The sequence below is a fragment of the Rattus norvegicus genome, chromosome 1, assembly GCF_036323735.1.
Source record: "Rattus norvegicus strain BN/NHsdMcwi chromosome 1, GRCr8, whole genome shotgun sequence".
Classification (NCBI taxonomy): domain Eukaryota; kingdom Metazoa; phylum Chordata; class Mammalia; order Rodentia; family Muridae; genus Rattus; species Rattus norvegicus.
Window position 1 is genome coordinate 254615131 of NC_086019.1, and position 16659 is coordinate 254631789.

At 46.7% G+C, this 16659-nt stretch overlaps 1 protein-coding gene across 4 annotated transcripts in view; it reads right to left on the minus strand.

Moving 5' to 3' along the window:
• Nucleotides 1–143: 143 nt before the first annotated feature.
• Nucleotides 144–16659, minus strand: part of Armh3 (armadillo-like helical domain containing 3) — a 182400-nt gene continuing 165884 nt past the window's right edge. For 3 of the 4 annotated variants that reach the window (XM_039101424.2, NM_001402549.1, XM_039101426.2), the window contains 2 exons: nt 3206–3322; nt 144–1750 (listed from right to left, as the gene is read on the minus strand). In XM_039101424.2, coding sequence (XP_038957352.1) covers nt 1658–1750; nt 3206–3322 — 210 coding nt within the window. In that variant the 3' untranslated portion in view covers nt 144–1657. The remainder of the gene's footprint in view (nt 1751–3205; nt 3323–16659) is intronic. The other variant, XM_017590384.3, reaches the window with a different exon arrangement.

The window sequence follows — 16659 nt, forward strand, 5'->3', positions numbered from 1 at the left end:
CTCTCAGTGGCAAGGGAGACCATAGTTCTCAGGACCCAGCTGGACCAGGAGACTCAGAAGAACCAAGTCTTAAGGAAGGTCCCTTTATGACACAGGACCAATCTGCATTTAGGAGACGAAGAGGGGAAAGACACTAAAGAGACTAAAGACACACAGATCAACTTTTAATAGCTTTGATTTGCCACCAGCTCCAGATCCAGCTGCTCTGGGGTTCATAACCATGGGGAACACTAAACACCTCAGGTCAAGTTACCCATCTGGTGACCAGTGAATAGAGATGATGCACCCCACAATGGCTTAAGGTTCTACATCTATGCATGTCAGTCTGCCGACAAATTCTCTAGAACTATTATACTTCTGCTCAATCAGAACTCTGGCTTCCAGGGAGGCAAGTATCCCAAAGAGACAGATGCTAAACAGACAGGAGCTCAGAAAGCCCCAGACCTACCCTCAGCCCCCCTCAGACCCTCACTTGCTGCTTGCCCTGGCCATCCTGGGGCTTCACAAAGCTTTAGACTGGAGGGACCTCCGAGCAGCAGCTATTTCAGGGGCATCTGTGGGACAGGGAGAACCCTACAGTGGTTCCACGGAGACTGTCCGATGATAGAATCCACAGGCCAGCTTCATGGAGGTTGGATGTGCTCGAGACCCAGCTACAGTATGGCTGGACAAGATGGAGGCTCGAGGCATGATGCTCACCTAGGCTGTCCGGATGAACAGCACTCTACCCCCAGCAGGTTCTCTCCCAGCACCAGACCACAGCAGGAACAGATTCCTCCCCAGAGGAAATTCTTAGGCAGGCTGAATGTAAACAACAGCAGGGTGAGGGGGTGGAACACGTGGAGGGGAGCTCATCTAGGCTCCCACTGGAGGGGTGGGTGGGGAGGGGGGAGCTGCTGGAAAGGGAACCAGCAAAGTAGGCACCTTGAGGGCTCCAGAAAACCTGTCAATGTTTATTTCACACAGACTCTTTTAAGACAGTTTAAAACACTAAAAAGGCAAGGCTAAAGTTGTGGGCCTATTGTGTTGACGAGTCAACGTGGGAAGGCAAGGAAAGGAACAGGTGCTCCTGGTGCCAAAACTAAAATCCAGAAAGGAGAGGTCGGACAGCAGAGCACCAGGCAGATCCAATCTCCAGTCTCTCAGAGGTGTCAACTTTGAATTTAGAAGACAGAAAAAGGCGCCAATCCCTGACCTACTCTGTGCCAGAACTGAGGTGCTAAGGACTGCGCAGACTGCAGTGGGGGCAGGGGCCTTGCTCAGCTCCAGGTCCAAAAAGAAACAGGATGTGGCATCAGCCAAGAACAGCCGTTTGCCTTCAGAGTGTTGGCATCAGCTGCGGACTGACCAACCAGCACCCGAATAATCAGAAGCCAGAACGTGGAATCTCAACTGGAATCATGAGGCAGTATCCAGGGAATGCAGCCTGGAAATCCCACACTTTAGGTTGCCTCTCCCATTACCCTCCCATTTCTCCCAAATAAGACCATCCTGGGCTTGCCCTTGCTGTCCAAGCTCACTGAAGTACGGCCTTCACCAAGAGCCTCGGGGTCTGTGCTTCTCTCCAACCTTGAAGGCAGTCCCCACTCCTTTTGCTCGCCCTCCAGCCCAGGAGCCTCATGGGTAAGGCAGTCAGTGGCTCTCAGGCAGTGCAGCCTCAGGAGATGGTGGAGAACTCCTTCAGGAGGGCTTCCTGGCTGAGTGTGTGGAAGGCGAGGTTCCTCCGGACGTTGGTACTAATGGACCGAACCTGGGAGAGGGTTGGGGAGGTGGAAGGGCAGAGAAAACAGTTACATTACAAACAGCAGAGGGCAGGCCTGAGGCACCAGGCCAAGATGAAGTGTTCACTTGCTGGCAGGAGAAGACTTGTGAAGAAAGGCTGGGAGAGCCAAACTCCCAGTTCTAGGAGGCTTATGGGAATTCAGCAGCCTCTGCAAGGAGGCTCGTCCATGGAAATACATATGTGTTTCTATGAGGAACAAACCAACAGCAGAGGGAAAAAATGTATCTGCTTAGTCCTGGAAACCCAGAGCTTTACTTTAGTTCTTGCTTTGCTCTAAGAGTCATCTGGCAGGAAGCAAAGGGAAAACAGCAGGGCAACACCAGGCAAATCCACCTCATTAAGGACCAGAACTTTGCTTCCCTGTGCCAGAAGTACAGCCAGAAGGAGTAAGGGAAGCGGGGCAGTGCCAAGGATCTGCAAGACAGCTCCCTCTGCAGAGGCTCATGCCTAAAAGCCCAGCACTTGGGAGACTGAGGCAGGATGACTACTCCAAGTCCCAAGCTAGCCTAGGCTATATATAGTGAGATACTGTCCTTGAGAGATAGGCAGGCGGGCAGGTGGGCAGACCCATTCTAATTCTTCTTTACAACCCTCTCCATAAGTTAAGTCATTCTCTTATTTGTTTCTGGCACCCAGTAAATCTCTACCCAGTAAATCTCCACATTGATGTAAAAATCACTATTCATCTCATTGAAAACACTGTGCCTACTTATTACACGATGGGTTTTTGTTCATAACTAACTCACCACAGAAAAATCCTGAGGCCTTTCACGTCAGGGTTGGAGTTGGACTGTGATGATCTGAAATCTAGTACCTCTGCCACAAACTTATGCATTATGTTAAAGCTCTGTTGATGAGAGCCTGGTGAATGCTTTAGAACCTCTCTGTCCTGTCCCATTCACTAGCAGGGTTTGTGTCAACCAGGAAGGAAGCGTACCTACAGGAAGGCAGAGCTTCCCCTGGGGCAGCTGAGTACAGAACAGGAAAGGGTCATTCAAAAGGGAGGCCAGCTTGGAGCCACACCTGGGAGACTGGGTGGGTGAGATATGGGAGTGGGCACAGACAGTGAGGAACGCAGAGCTATAGGGCAGTCTCTCAAGACAGGACCAGTCAGGGAGTGAGGAAGGAGCAACTACTCTGTTTAGTTGCTCTAAGGACAGCAAGGGGTGCTGCATCATGGCTGCCACTGGTGACCCATGCCAGACCCCCGCCCAGCCCTGCTGGAGCTGTGCAAGGTTGTCTCTGGCTGCAGACGAGGTGGATAATGCTGTCTCTCACTGCCTCATCCAAACTGCTTCGGTAGAAAGGCTGCATACCAAACTCCTCTAGTTTTATTAATCTTTAGCAAACTGCAGACATATCCAAGAGTACAGCAGATCTCAGTGTCTAAAGACACAGGCAGGGTTGGGGATGGGAGCTCACCAGCTCTTTGAAGAAGGCGGCCTCCTTGTGCTGCTCAGAGTAGCGCTCATACTGGTCCAGGCCATCTTGCAGCTTCAGTGTGAGTGTGTCGTAGTTGGCTCGCACTACCTCTAGTACCTGAGGGAAGTCAAGGGCCAAGGGCTCTCAGTCCTGGTAAGAATCTCTATGTAAAGCAAGGAGGAAGGATGGCAGGGGGTAGTTTCTCTGGTTTATGAGATTTTGTGTGTGTGTGTGTGTGTGTGTGTGTGTGTGTGTGTGTGTGTGTGAGAGAGAGAGAGAGACACACACACACACACACACACACACACACACACACACAGAGACATACCTCGGGGTAGGGGGACAGAGATAGACAGACACACACACAGACACACCAGAGAGAGAGAGAGAGAGAGAGAGAGAGAGAGAGAGAGAGAGAGAGAGAGAGAGAGAAAGAGAGAGATTTCTCTGTGTAGCCCTGGAACTCACTCTGCAGACCAGGCTGGCCTTGAAGCTTGGATTAAAGACGAGGACCCCCCCCCCCCCCCCGCTAAAGTCTCTCTCCTTCCCGAGATGGAGTCTCATATGTGGGGCTGACACTGAATTTTTTTATCCTTTAGCCCCTGCTAGGCCTTTCCTGACAGCTCATCCTGACCACAAAGACTGTGCACTCTGGTTATGGCCCCACTGTCCCTGACACCACCAGAGCACTCTTAGCCTCTGCAGGAGGCTCACTCTGGTCAGGTTTTCCCAGACACTGAGTTTGCCAATGTCTGACTGCTTCTCCTTTCTGGAAACCATGTTTCTTCAGCCCTGGAATGTTCCTGAGACCATCTGCCACTTGTTTTCATGTGCCGACCCATTATTCTTATCCATCTCCTGGAGCAAACTTTTGGGTATCCAAGCACTGAGTCACAGTGGACACTGACGGGGCACAGGATGTGCATCTCCTCAACAATGCTTCTCTAAGTTTTGTTTTAGAGACAGGGTCTCTCTATGTACTCTGGGCTGGCCTGGAACTCACTATATAGCTCAGTCTGGTCTGTAATTTTTATCTTCCTAACTCACCTCCTGATATCTGGGCTTATAAGTGTCTACTACCACACTTGACCTGACTATGGGGTGAGGAGTCAAAATTCAAATGACTTTAGGAACCCTGGTGTCTGAGGTTAAAAATAAAGGATCTGGAAGCCAAACTTGATGTGACTTCAAGACCCTGAATCAAACAAAGGCAAGGGTCGGGCAGGTGGGAGGAAAGGCACTTGTCAAGTCAGCGGAAGTGGACAGGGCAGAGGAGGAGCAAGGAGGAGGAGGACTCAGTCTGGTGACCTGCATGTAGGTATCTGATATGCAGGAAAACCATGTCGTTAAGGAAAACCCTGCTCGGGTTGGGGATTTAGCTCAGTGGTAGAGCGCTTGCTTAGGAAGCGCAAGGCCCTGGGTTCGGTCCCCAGCTCCGGAAAAAAAAAAAGAACCAAAAAAAAAAAAAAAAAAAAAAAAAAAAAGGAAAACCCTGCTCATCAGGAAGTTAAGTGTGAGGGACCTGGCTCTGACAGAAGGCAAAGGGGGTCAGCCAGGGTCAGGACATGTCGTGGGACAGAGGCCAGGCTCCCCGGTGCAGAAGGGTATACCTCTGCATTGTTTCCTTTTCAGACCAAATTTGTGGTGGGCCAGGCTTTACTTGGGAACAAACGCTCCTGCCTGCCAAGTTCCTGAGGTAATAAAGGAAATGGTGAACACTGGGAGGAGAAGCTCTGCGTTTGGGTTTCAAGGGAAGATGCAATGAGGACCAAGGCCTATCCCCTTCTTCCCTCTAAACATCCAGATCTACCGGACTGTTTTGCCTACTGGGTCCCACAGTGTAGGCCACTTGCTCTGCTTCCAGCAATACTTCCAGTGACGGCGGGCACACAGGTAAACCAGGCCTCTCCAGCTGTGGGCAGCATTCATAGATAACTGGGATGGCTGCAGTCAAGGTCTTGGCTCAAGGCCAAAAAAGGGGCAAAATTCCTCCAACATGATGCCAGTCCCTAGAAACCAGGCAAAACAGAGTAATATATGCTTTCCTAAGACCTAAAATCTGGGCAGCCTCAGCGATGCTTATAATCTAACGGCTTGGCTTAAGTCTTCCCTGAGGAGAGTCAGGTACCAAGTGATAAAATTCACACCAAAGCCAGCTGCTGAAAATCAGATGCGGCTCAGGAAGATGGCTGTTCCTCCCAGTGTATCCCCAGAGACTCAGCCTAAGAGCTTTCTGGATTGCCTGGATATTCTCTCTTGCCAGGTCAGAGCAGAAGGTAAGGCTATGTATGCTTAGAGCAGGAGAGTGGCCTGTCAGTTCCTGTAGGCTCTGCTGTCTTCTTCTGTCCCCACTGCTCTTCACTTCTAATGACATGCTTGGCTTGGTTCTGGGTTGAGCACACTTAGTGATTCCCCACTGCTGTAGGAATATCACTTTTGGTGTATCGCTTTTTTAAATGTAGACCAGGCTGCCTTGATCTCAGAGATCCACTTGTCTTTGCCTCCCAAGTGCTGGGATGAAAGGCCTGTGCCACCACACTTGGACATTACTATATATCTTACTTGAGCCTCAGTACTGGCTTGGGTCATGGCAAAGGCAGTGCTTGGGCAGGCAGCAAACGTCCAAATGTCCAAACGTCTGTGTGCCTAAAGGCATTGAGCTTTCTCACAGCCCCTTCTGTACCTAACTTCTTGGCAGCTCCAGTAGCCCTTCGTAAGCTCTCTTTATCTGTGGCTTTGTAGTGCAAGCCTTAGACTTGCAGTCTCCTGACTCAAAAGACCTGAGTAGCTGGGATTAGAGACCTGTGTCACCAGGCTGAGCTCAGATACCCTCTCAAACTATTACCACCAAGTACAAATTACACACCTTTAATCCTAGCAGTGGGGAGGGAGAGGTAGATAGAAACCTATGAATCAGAGGCAAATGTGTCTAAATCGAGTTTCCAGGCCAGCTAGGGCTACAGAGTGGGACCCTGTCTCAAAGCACCACCACCACCACCACTACCACCACCACCACCACCACCACCACCACCACCACCACCACCACCCACCACCACCACAATACCACCAATACCATGAATGCCACATAAATAGCCTATTCTCTAAACACAGGCCCCACCTTTCTTCATATGCTGCTTGGTTTGTAGGCTTCCTAGATCCATACCTACAGTTTAGCCCACAGTAGCTTCAGAGTAGGAAAACTACCCACTAGCCATGCTTTCTAAGGAATCTTCACAAACCACTATGACCCCAGGTAGCCAGGAAACTGGATGTGGGAAGGCTCTGACAGAAACAGACTATTATCAACAGTCACTATAGCTCTCTTGCTTTGGGAACTGAGATACACTTGACATCTTATGTGTATGTGTGAGTGCATGTGTGCACAGGGGTAGGGGAGAATGCATGCTGGTGTGTGTGCGTGCATGTGCATGCACATGTATGTTCACACTTGGCCTTATTTCCTTGAGATGAGGTCTCTGACCTGGTGTTCTGTTAGAGGCTAGGACAGTAAACCTCTTGCCTCTGCCCCTCACAGCACTGTGTTACAGGAGCAAATATAACTATGTTTGGCTTTTTAAGTGGATATATACATTTTGAACTCTGCTACTCATGCTTGCAGAGTAAGCACTTTTACTCTGAGTCCTTTCCTCAACTGCAACAGTTGACGTCTTTGCACCTCAAGCCTTCTGTGAAATGTAACTTGAATTTTCCTTTCTAAAGCGACCTCCTAATAAAGTTTGAATATTATAATGTTACCACAGTCGATGGAAACACTGGCCTCCCAAATGGCTACACGGCTACTCTGACAGTTCCCGGGTCTCAAGAGCAGCTACCTTCACAGGCCAGGAAGTACCTGAGTCTCACGCTCTGCCGACTGAGCTAGCCAGGCGTTGGAAGCACCTAATTCAAATTCCCCAAAGGCACTACTGGCCCACATGATTCTTTACCACACAGGAACATTTGGGTTCCAGGGAGACAGACAAATGGCCTCAGTCTCGAAGACCTTATGCCCACTTTGGTTTAAAACCACGTCAAAAAAAGCCAAGAGAAAGCAACTGGGGCTGGAGACAATAGCAGGAGAAAACAGCAAAGTAATTAAGATCATGGACTTTAAAGTCACAGGTCTGAATTTTGGTTTCACATTAAGCACTGAATAACTATATACATTCACTGTGAGTTTCTGGTCTTTCAGCTTAGTTCTTCTAAGCTATACAGGGGTGTAACACTACCTGCCTCATCAAGCTGATGGGACATGACAGGAGATAGTGACTTTCCAGGACCTGGAACACAGTGAATGGCCAATAAGTAGATACTAATTATATAAAGAAAGCTTTCCGGGGATGAGGGTTTTGGATGTTCTTGCTGTCCCCAGATAACCCTAACTATAAGGCAGGAGAAAGGCCGAGCTAATCCTCATTCAGCTGACAGGTTCTCTGCTAAGGACACCAGACTCTCCTATGCAGTATAAATGCAGGACACCGAAGTCAGAAGAGTACCTAGGACCCCTGGCTGGAACATTACCCCTTGGTGGTGCAAGGGACGCAGGCATTAAGAAAGGACAACTGAGGAGATAGACCCAGAGAAGCCTGGCTTTCCACAGCACAGGTAAGCTGTTGGAGTGGTTTTGTTTTGTTGTTTCACGCTTTAGAGCAAGGCCTTTGACTCGCTCTGTAGACCGGATTGGCCTCAAACTCAACAGAGATCCACCTGCCTCTGCCTCTGCCTCCCTAGTACTGGGACTAAAAGCATGTGCTACCATGCCTAGTTGCTGCTGCTGCTTTTTTTTCTTCTTCTTCCTCCTCCTCCTCCTTCTCTCTTCTTTTTCACATGGAGGAGGTTTATTGGAATGGTGGAGACAGAGGGGTGGGTAAGAGACGGAGAAGAGAGAGAGAAAAGGGAAGAGAAAGAGAAGAGTAGAGACCGGCCATGAGCATGTGGAGAGAAGTGGGGAGGGGAATGGGGAGAGAGGGAGAAAGGGAGAAGAAGGTAAGAGCAAGAGAGCAAGAACAAGAGCCATGCCTGGCTTTTAAAGCAAGGTCTTTGAAACAAGAAATCACTCTAGTCTGACTGTCAGTCACAGTGAATAAGAATCACCAGGTTAGGGGTTGGGGATTTAGCTCAGTGGTAGAGCGCTTGCCTAGGAAGCGCAAGGCCCTGGGTTCAGTCCCCAGCTCCGAAAAAAAGAAAAAAGAAAAAAAAAAAAAAAAAAAAAAAAAAAAAGAATCACCAGGTTAGTTTCAAGTTACCTCCAAAGGCCGACCTCTGAGTTGATTCTGATAAGAGAAAGCAAATGACGATTTTTTTCCCCAGAATTCACATTTTATAGTTAAATTCAGGACAGATTATGGCTGATCACTGAAAAGATGTTCACCCTGGCTGCTGGGCCTCCCTGCTCATGGGTATTGAAAAAGTTTCAATCAAAAGTATTTGGAAGCCAGTACTTCAGTTAAGAGCAGAGGACGAAGGGCCAGAGAACTGGCTCAGGGGACAAAGGCACCTGCACTAAGCCCGATCGATGACCTCAATTCCATCTCCAGAACCTACTAAGTAGGAGAAAAGTGACCCCTGGAAGCTATCCTCTGATGTCTACAGGTGCTGTGGCAGGTGCATGCCAGTTTTCTTGTTTCCTGTTTTGTTTTTGAGACATCCCTGGCCTGGAATCACGCTGACCTTAAACTCACAGGATCTGCCCATTGGCTGGAATTAAAAGTGTACATTACCACACCCCATGCAGTTTTCTCACCGAGTGGGTAATGATATTTTCATCGAACTGCTAGTTCTGGTGACCACACAGGGTGGTGACTGTAAGGCACCGCCATGTCTGACGCGGCAGTCCTAGTAACTGCAGCTATGCCTACTGTTACTTTTCACCTGCTTGAACCTATTGTTCGCTATTTTAGGGCCTGAAGTTCACTTCCACTCCTAGCATAAACAAGTCCCTTCCTATCCTCCTGATCTCTGGGAGACACCTATATTTTACAGGTTTCCCAAAGAGATATTCGCTGGCAAGCCTTCTCCTGGGGTAATAAACATGGGATCACCACCATTAATTTCCTTACTCAGAATTGCCATATTAGTGAGCGCTTTGCTCTCTGAACAGAGTCAGTGTGACTTTGTGAATTTCTCACATTGCCAAACAGAGTCCCAAGAACAGTAAACACTTAACAAGCTTGTAGAATTAATTTAGTAACACAGGCTCAACTAAAAAGGTAAGGAATCTCTTGTTGGGGTCACATGGTAAGATCAGAATTAGCCCTGCTGATCTAACACTCAGCACTGTTCTTAGCACTTTGAGAGGCTTCTGAAACCTTCAAGCCAAGTTCTGCCTTCATGAAGCCAATAAGAAAACTGGGGATTCAAATACATGTGGAGCCAAGCAGGGTCAGGTATGAAACAATGAATGTGCCCTAGGTTGAGATGCCACTACACAATTCTGTGAGACAGGGTTTCAAGTAGCCTCAAAGTCCCCATGTGACTGAGGCTGTCTTTGCCTTCCCAGTGCTGCATGTTACCCTATGCCTGGCCATACACCCGTGAAAACAGGCAGGAGGAATGAAAGGCCTTAAGGTTTCTTCTCTTTAAAACAAAAGTTTACATTGTGTGTGTGTGTGTGTGTGTGTGTGTGTGTGTGTGTGTGTCCCCACTTGCCATGACATGTACAGTGTCCACCTATTATGGCATGTAGAAGTCTGAGGGTAATAATTTGTTTGAGGCCATTCTCTTCCACCATGTGAGTCCTATTGACGAGACTTGGGTCTTGAGCCTTAGTAACAAGTGTCTTTACCTCCGATCACTGAGTGTGAAGGTCTCTTCTAATCACCATCTCTCCTACTTTATGCTAGTGTGACAGTTAATTCAGAATGCCACATTCTAGGCTGACAGGACCCCTAGGACAGCAGCTTCAGAAAAAGCCACTTACTTGGGCAAGTTGGCCCTGCATTGACAGCTGCAGGTCCTGTCAGGAACACAGAGTGTGGGGGGACGGGAAGAAGGGGAACACAGGGTGTTGGTGGATGGAAAGAAGGGAAGTCCCTTTATTCCACACACACACAGACTAGACTTTAAGTTTCTCAGAGTTCAGACTCACCCCATTCTGAAAGGTCATAGTGAGGCATGTTCTAGTTAGTGATAGTTTTTACAGCATAAATGCAACTCAATGTGCAGTGTACTCATTAGATAACCATGCCAGCGAGCTAAGCAGACACACACGGTGATCTCAGAGCAGCCAGGTTCAAATACTTGCTGAGCTATTTTTAGCACTTGTTTACATAGAACAACGAAAAGATTTGCACCTCAAAGGACAAGAACAAACAAGGAGATTCATGAGTTCCAGGTCTAACCAGTACCCAGAGGAAACTAATCATTCCTTCAGACACGGAGCTGCCATCTCCCCCTCCCCTTCCCTGAAGAACAGTGTGTGAGTGTGGAGGTGTTTATGGAGGTCAGAAGACGATGTGGGTCCCTTAGAGCTGAAGATTCAGGCAGTCATGCATCACTGCTTGTGATGGAACTGGGACTTGAATGCCAGTCCTCTGCAAGAGCAGAGGGCACTCTCAGTCAGGGAGCTCTCCAGCTCAGTCATAAACAGTTTTTAAAGATGGGTTTCTCTGTGTAGCACTGGTTGTCCTAGAACTTGCTCTGTAGACCAGGCTAGCCTCAAACTCACAGAGATTCTCCTGCCTCTGCTTCCCAAGTGCTGGGACTGAAGGTGTGTGCCACCGTGTTCAGCTCCCCATCTTTACAGTTTTTCTTTCCTTTCTTAAAAAATTATTTTATTATTTTGTGTGTGTAAGTGTTTGGACTGAACTGATGTGACATGTGTGTGCAGTACCTTTGGAGACCAGAAAAGGGCACTGATTCTCCTAGGACTAGAGTTACTGAGAGTTGTGAGCCATCATGTGGGTGCTGGGAATTGAACCTTGTCCTCTGTAAAAGCAATCAGTGCTTTTAACCAGAGCCATTTCTCCCCACCCCCACGCCCTATTTTTTTTTAAATACACGTGTGTGTGTGTGTGTGTGTGTGTGTGTGTGTGTACGCGTACGCGTACGCGTGCGCGCGCGCGCGCACCTGTCTGTGTGGGTGGGTGGGTATGGACGTGCCATGGGCTAAGTGTATGTATCTGTAATGGACTTCCCATGCCATCTTCTGGTGTGTCTGGAGACAGCGACAGTGTACTGACATACATAAAATAAAAAAATAAATCTTTAAAAAATAAAAAGAAAACCCAAGAACAAACATATCAGTAGCAGGCAGGTTCTTCCTTTTCTTTTTTAAACGAAACTTATTTTATTTTATTTTTTTATTTATTTTATTTATATGAGTTCACCACAGCTGTCTTCAGACACACCAGAAGAGGGCATCAGATCCCTTTACAGATGGTTGTGAGTCACCATGCAGTGGCTGGGAATTGAACTCAGGACCTCTGGAAGAGCAGTCAATGCTCTTAACCGCTGAGCCATCTCTCCAGCCCCAGCAGGTAGGTTCTTAACGGGAACATTACCATATGAAGGCTACTCCCAAGTCTACCTATCTGAAGATGAAGATTGAAATGGATCATAGTACTCTACAAATAATTCACCTGCCTTCTTGAATAAAGTCTACCACTGCTTAAGGAAGCCAGCAGGACTGGTGAGATACCGCTAAGGGTAAAGGCTCGCCACCACACCTGTCAACCTGAGTTTGATCCCTGAGATTTACATGTTGAAGGAGGAGAATCAACTTCCTCAGGTTGTTCCAACCGTCACACACAGGCTCACCAAATAAACACATGTGAGAAGAAAAACAGCAGGCACTGAGTCAAATCCTCCAAGAAGGAATCACTCACCATGAGACATAACAGCCCTGCATATGTGTGCAGACAGTAACAGCTTCAAAGCTCTGAATGAGGCACACCGACACTGAGGGACGAGAAAGAGGGATCTGCAGTTACAGCTGCAGGCTCCATCACTGCCCTTAGTAGCTGATGGGACAAGCAGACAAGCCCCAGCGTCAACCGTCAGACTACCAACCTACTTGACCTAAGGGTATTCATAGGAAAACTCTACTCCACTACAGCAGAGCACATTCTTCACAAGAGCACAGAACATCAACAAGACAGACCATGTGCCACACCATAAGCCAAACCTCAGTGCATTAAAGGAACTGGAATCACACCAAACACATTTTTTGACCACCAGGAAATTAAATAATGAGTTAATAACACATATATCTAGAAAATCCCCAAATAATCAAATAAAATGACACATTTTAAAATGTCATAAAAGAAATGAGAAAATATTTTCAGCTGAATAAAAATGAAAACAGAGGGCTGGAGAGATGGCTCAGCGGTTAAGAGCACCGACTGCTCTTCCAGAGGTCCTGAGTTCAAATCCCAGCAACCACATGGTGGCTCACAACCATCTGTAATGAGATCTGATGCCCTCTTCTGGTGTATCTGGAGACAGCTACAGTGTACTTATAGATAATAAATCTTTAAAAAAATGAAAACAGAATTTATGGGATGTTAACCACAAGGAGAACTTAGGCCACTCGATTTCTGTGTTAGAAAACAGACAAGCAGAGGTGGCACAGGTCTTGAATACCACGACTCTGTGAGTTTGAGGCCAGCCTGGCCTGGGCTATCGAGTAAGTTCCAGGACAGTGAGGGTACACGGAGAGTCTCTGTCTTAAACCAACAAAAAAGAAAAAAAGAAAATAAAACATGATCTAAACCAATCACCTGTTTTTGACTTAAGTTAGAGAAAGAAAAGCAACTTAAACCAAGGTGAAGAGGAGGAAGTAAGATAACCTTATAACCAATCAAGACAAAACAACAAAAAAGTCTGATGAGACTAAAGGCAGATTGATTGAAATGATTAAGGAAATTGATAAACTTCTAGCCAGACTGGTAAGGAACAAAAGAAAAAAGGTATACCTATATCATTAATCCCATAGGCATATCAAAGCAAAAAGAAAATGGCAACCAACTCCCAGTAAGTTCTGTAACCTAGATGGACAACTTTCTTAAATAAGCCTGCTGTGTGTCACATGATTATCCACAGAGGATCAACACCATCCTCCCTACATGGGAGTCCCAGGCCATCTGGGGCACATGAGACCCTGGCTGAGAAATTAATAAAACTGCTACAAGCATAAAGTAAAACACCCTGGGCTGTGGAGATGGCTCAGCGGGAAAAAGTGCTTTCCTCTGTGCCTGACGTCTCAGTCCCACCCCCAGGAGCGGTAGGGTGGAAAGGAGAACTAACTCAGGCCAGTTTTCATAATATCACATTTCAAACCCCATGGCTGAGGTGCCTCTTAACTTATTAAAGTGGACCTGACCTCCAGGTTCTCCAGCATCCCCTCAGTTCCTGTTTCAGGATATGACTGGCATAGCCACCCTCTACACTCACTCTTCCCCTCCAGCTCTCCAACCCAGGGCCTGGGCTGCCCCTCCCAGAGGTTCCTTCCTAGATAATCCAGCCATTTTGGTTACCTGCCCTTTTGTACTTTTGGCATTCTGGATGCTGCACCTGGTTCCCGTCTCTAACCTCTCCCTTTCCTCTCTCGATCTCTTCAGTGGCTCAGGGTCAGGACCACTCTGGGCTTTCCCAGATGTGCCTGATTCTGGCTGTGCTTTTACTAAACTATGGACTAGAAGTTTTGGACAGAGCAGTGAGAAAAGAGAAAGAGACTAAATGCATACAACTTTTAAAGACAGGAGTGAAAAAGCATGTAAAACTGTATTATTTATTCATGCCCAGCATGACTGAGAGCCAACAATTCTAAAGACTTTAAAAAAGAGAACAAATGACAGGCACAGTGACTTAATCCTGTGGTCCCCACAATTGAGAGGCCGAAGCAGGAGGACAAGTATCAAGTTCAGGGTCAGCATGAGTCCTTTAAAATCAACAAACTAAACAAAGAATTTCCTCTTTGTGGGTCCATCATAACTACACACAAAATGTAGAAACAGCCAGGACATGGTAGTAAACACCTGATGTCCTAGCACTCAGAAGACTGGAGCAAGAAGATGGGGGGGACACAGAATCAGAACCCTGTTCTGAAATTAGACACACACCATATGTAAATTCCTCCTCCAGGGAAGGACAGATAGTTCAGTTAAAAGCATGAACATGCCAGGCAGTGGTGGTGCACACCTTTAATCCAGCTCTTGAGAGGCAGAGCAGGTGATCTCTCTGAGTTTGAGGGCAGCCTGACCTACAGAGTGAGTTCCAGGACAGCCAGGGCAACATAACACAATGAGACTGGGTCTCAACCAAAAAAGGGAAGTTGAAAATACAACTATATAACATAATGTAAGATTATCTTGGGAGAAACAGAAATAGGTGAAAATAAGATAGGAAATAGGTGAAAACCAGTCCACTAAAAAGTACAAAACACTGATTAAAAAAAAAAAAACAACTTAAAAGGTGGCTGGAGAGATGGCTCAGTGGTTAAGAGCACTGACTGCTCTTTCAGAGGTCCTGAGTTCAATTCCCAGCTACCACATAGTGGCTCACAATCATCTGTAAATGAGATCTGGGGCTCTCTTCCGGTGTGTCTGAAGACAGCTGCAGTGTACTTGTTCTTTAAAAAAGAAATCTTAAAAGATCTCAAGAGATGCGCTCATAGACTTGAAGACAGTATCATCACCATTAAATGCTGAGTGCTGAACATTAAGCCTAAGTCCGTGGGTGCTAAGCACATGCTCTACCATTGAGCTACATCTCAAAAACATACTAAGGTATCAGTTCTTTCTAAAAGTTTCTAGTAAAGTAAAAGGTTTCTAGAGTTATTACAATTCTGATCAAAATCCCAGAAGCCTTATTTTCTTTAACAAAAAAGGTCATTTTTTGCTTTATATGTGAATTCAAAGGATTCAGAATATTAAAATCAATTTTTAAAAAGAATGAGTATAGAAGACTTCCATTATTCCATTTCCGTTGTATGCGGTAGTCATACAACGATGAAGACAGCGTGGCTGTGGTGTGGAAGAGGTGGGTAAGAGCACTTGCTCTTTCGGAGAGTGTGATTCTCAGCATCCAGTTGTCATCTCAAAGCTATGTGTAATTCCAACTTCAGAGGTTTTTCTGACCTCCTTCCATGGGTACTGCACATGTGTGGTGCACTTATACACACATACATGCATGCAAGCAAAATGCTCCCATGTTCAAAAACAAGTACACCGTTAAAAAAAGACATTGTGGCCAGGTATTACACATATAAACCCACAGAACAGACCTGACTTCTGAATGGACCTGCGCATGCCTGGTCAACAGGCTCTATACTAAACCAAGGCATTTAAATTAATTGTCTATAATTTACTTGTTTATCATTTGGTTTTCAAACTGGCTTCAAACGTACTCTAGAGTCCAAGTTGGGCCTGATGTCCTGGACTTCCTGCCTCTACCTTCTGACTGCTGGGGTTACCAGCGTGGAGTACCACACCGGGTTTACTTAATGCTGGGGATCAACCCCATGGCTCTGAGTAGGCTAGGCAGGCGTTCTACTGACTGAACTAGATCTATAGTCTTCAAGGTATTTAAGTGGGGGAAAGGTCAGTTCTTAGAAGAGACAGTAATGGAAGACCTGAGTATCACAGGGAAATGGATATTTACTTTTACTACACATTAAACAAACACTCCTTGAAATAAATCACAGATCTAAATGTAGGAGCCTGAATTATCTGGATTATAAAACTTTTACATGAGGGCTGGTAAGATGGCTGAGAGGGCCACTTGTCACCAAGTGTGAAGGCCTGACTTCAACTCCTGGGGCCCATAGAGTGGGAAGGCAGAACTGACTCCTGCAAGTTTTTCTCTGACCTTCATACACAAGCATCCCTTCCCACCTACAACAAACAAACGAATGTAATTTTTTTTGAGACAAGGTTTCTCTGTGTAGCCCTGTCCTGGAAGTCACTCTGGAGAAGGCTGGCTTCAGGGATGTGCCTGCCTTTGCCTCCTTGGGGCTGAGGTATGGATGGCCCTACACTTAAAGTGACTGACAACCCTGTGTGGATACATCAGTGGCCTTGAACCAAGGGAACTTACAGTCACAGGAGCAGGAGGTTCAAACTCTGAACCTTCCCATGCTGGCAGAATGGGAAAAGAGCCCACAGAGTGGTGAGTACTAGCCACAAGTGGTGCCTCAGTGTGGGGCTGGAAAGTTAAGGATAAAAATAGGAAATCTGAATTAAAATGCTGCAGGGGATGAATTTTTTTTTTCAAGAGGCCAGCAAAAAGTTTATTGTTGCTGCTATCACTGCTTTGCTCCCAGAGGGGATTTTCTATTTTTTTTTCCTTTTCTTCTTTGTATATTTTGTTTCAAAAAAGTTTGAAAGACTAACTGAGCAGTTGGAAAAATTGTGAGTGGAAACCGAGGAGCCTGAGAAACAAAAATTGGCTGAAGTGGGAAACAAAAGGGGTCACTTTATTCTCTTTTCTGAACGGTTGCAGAGTTGGCTGCACAC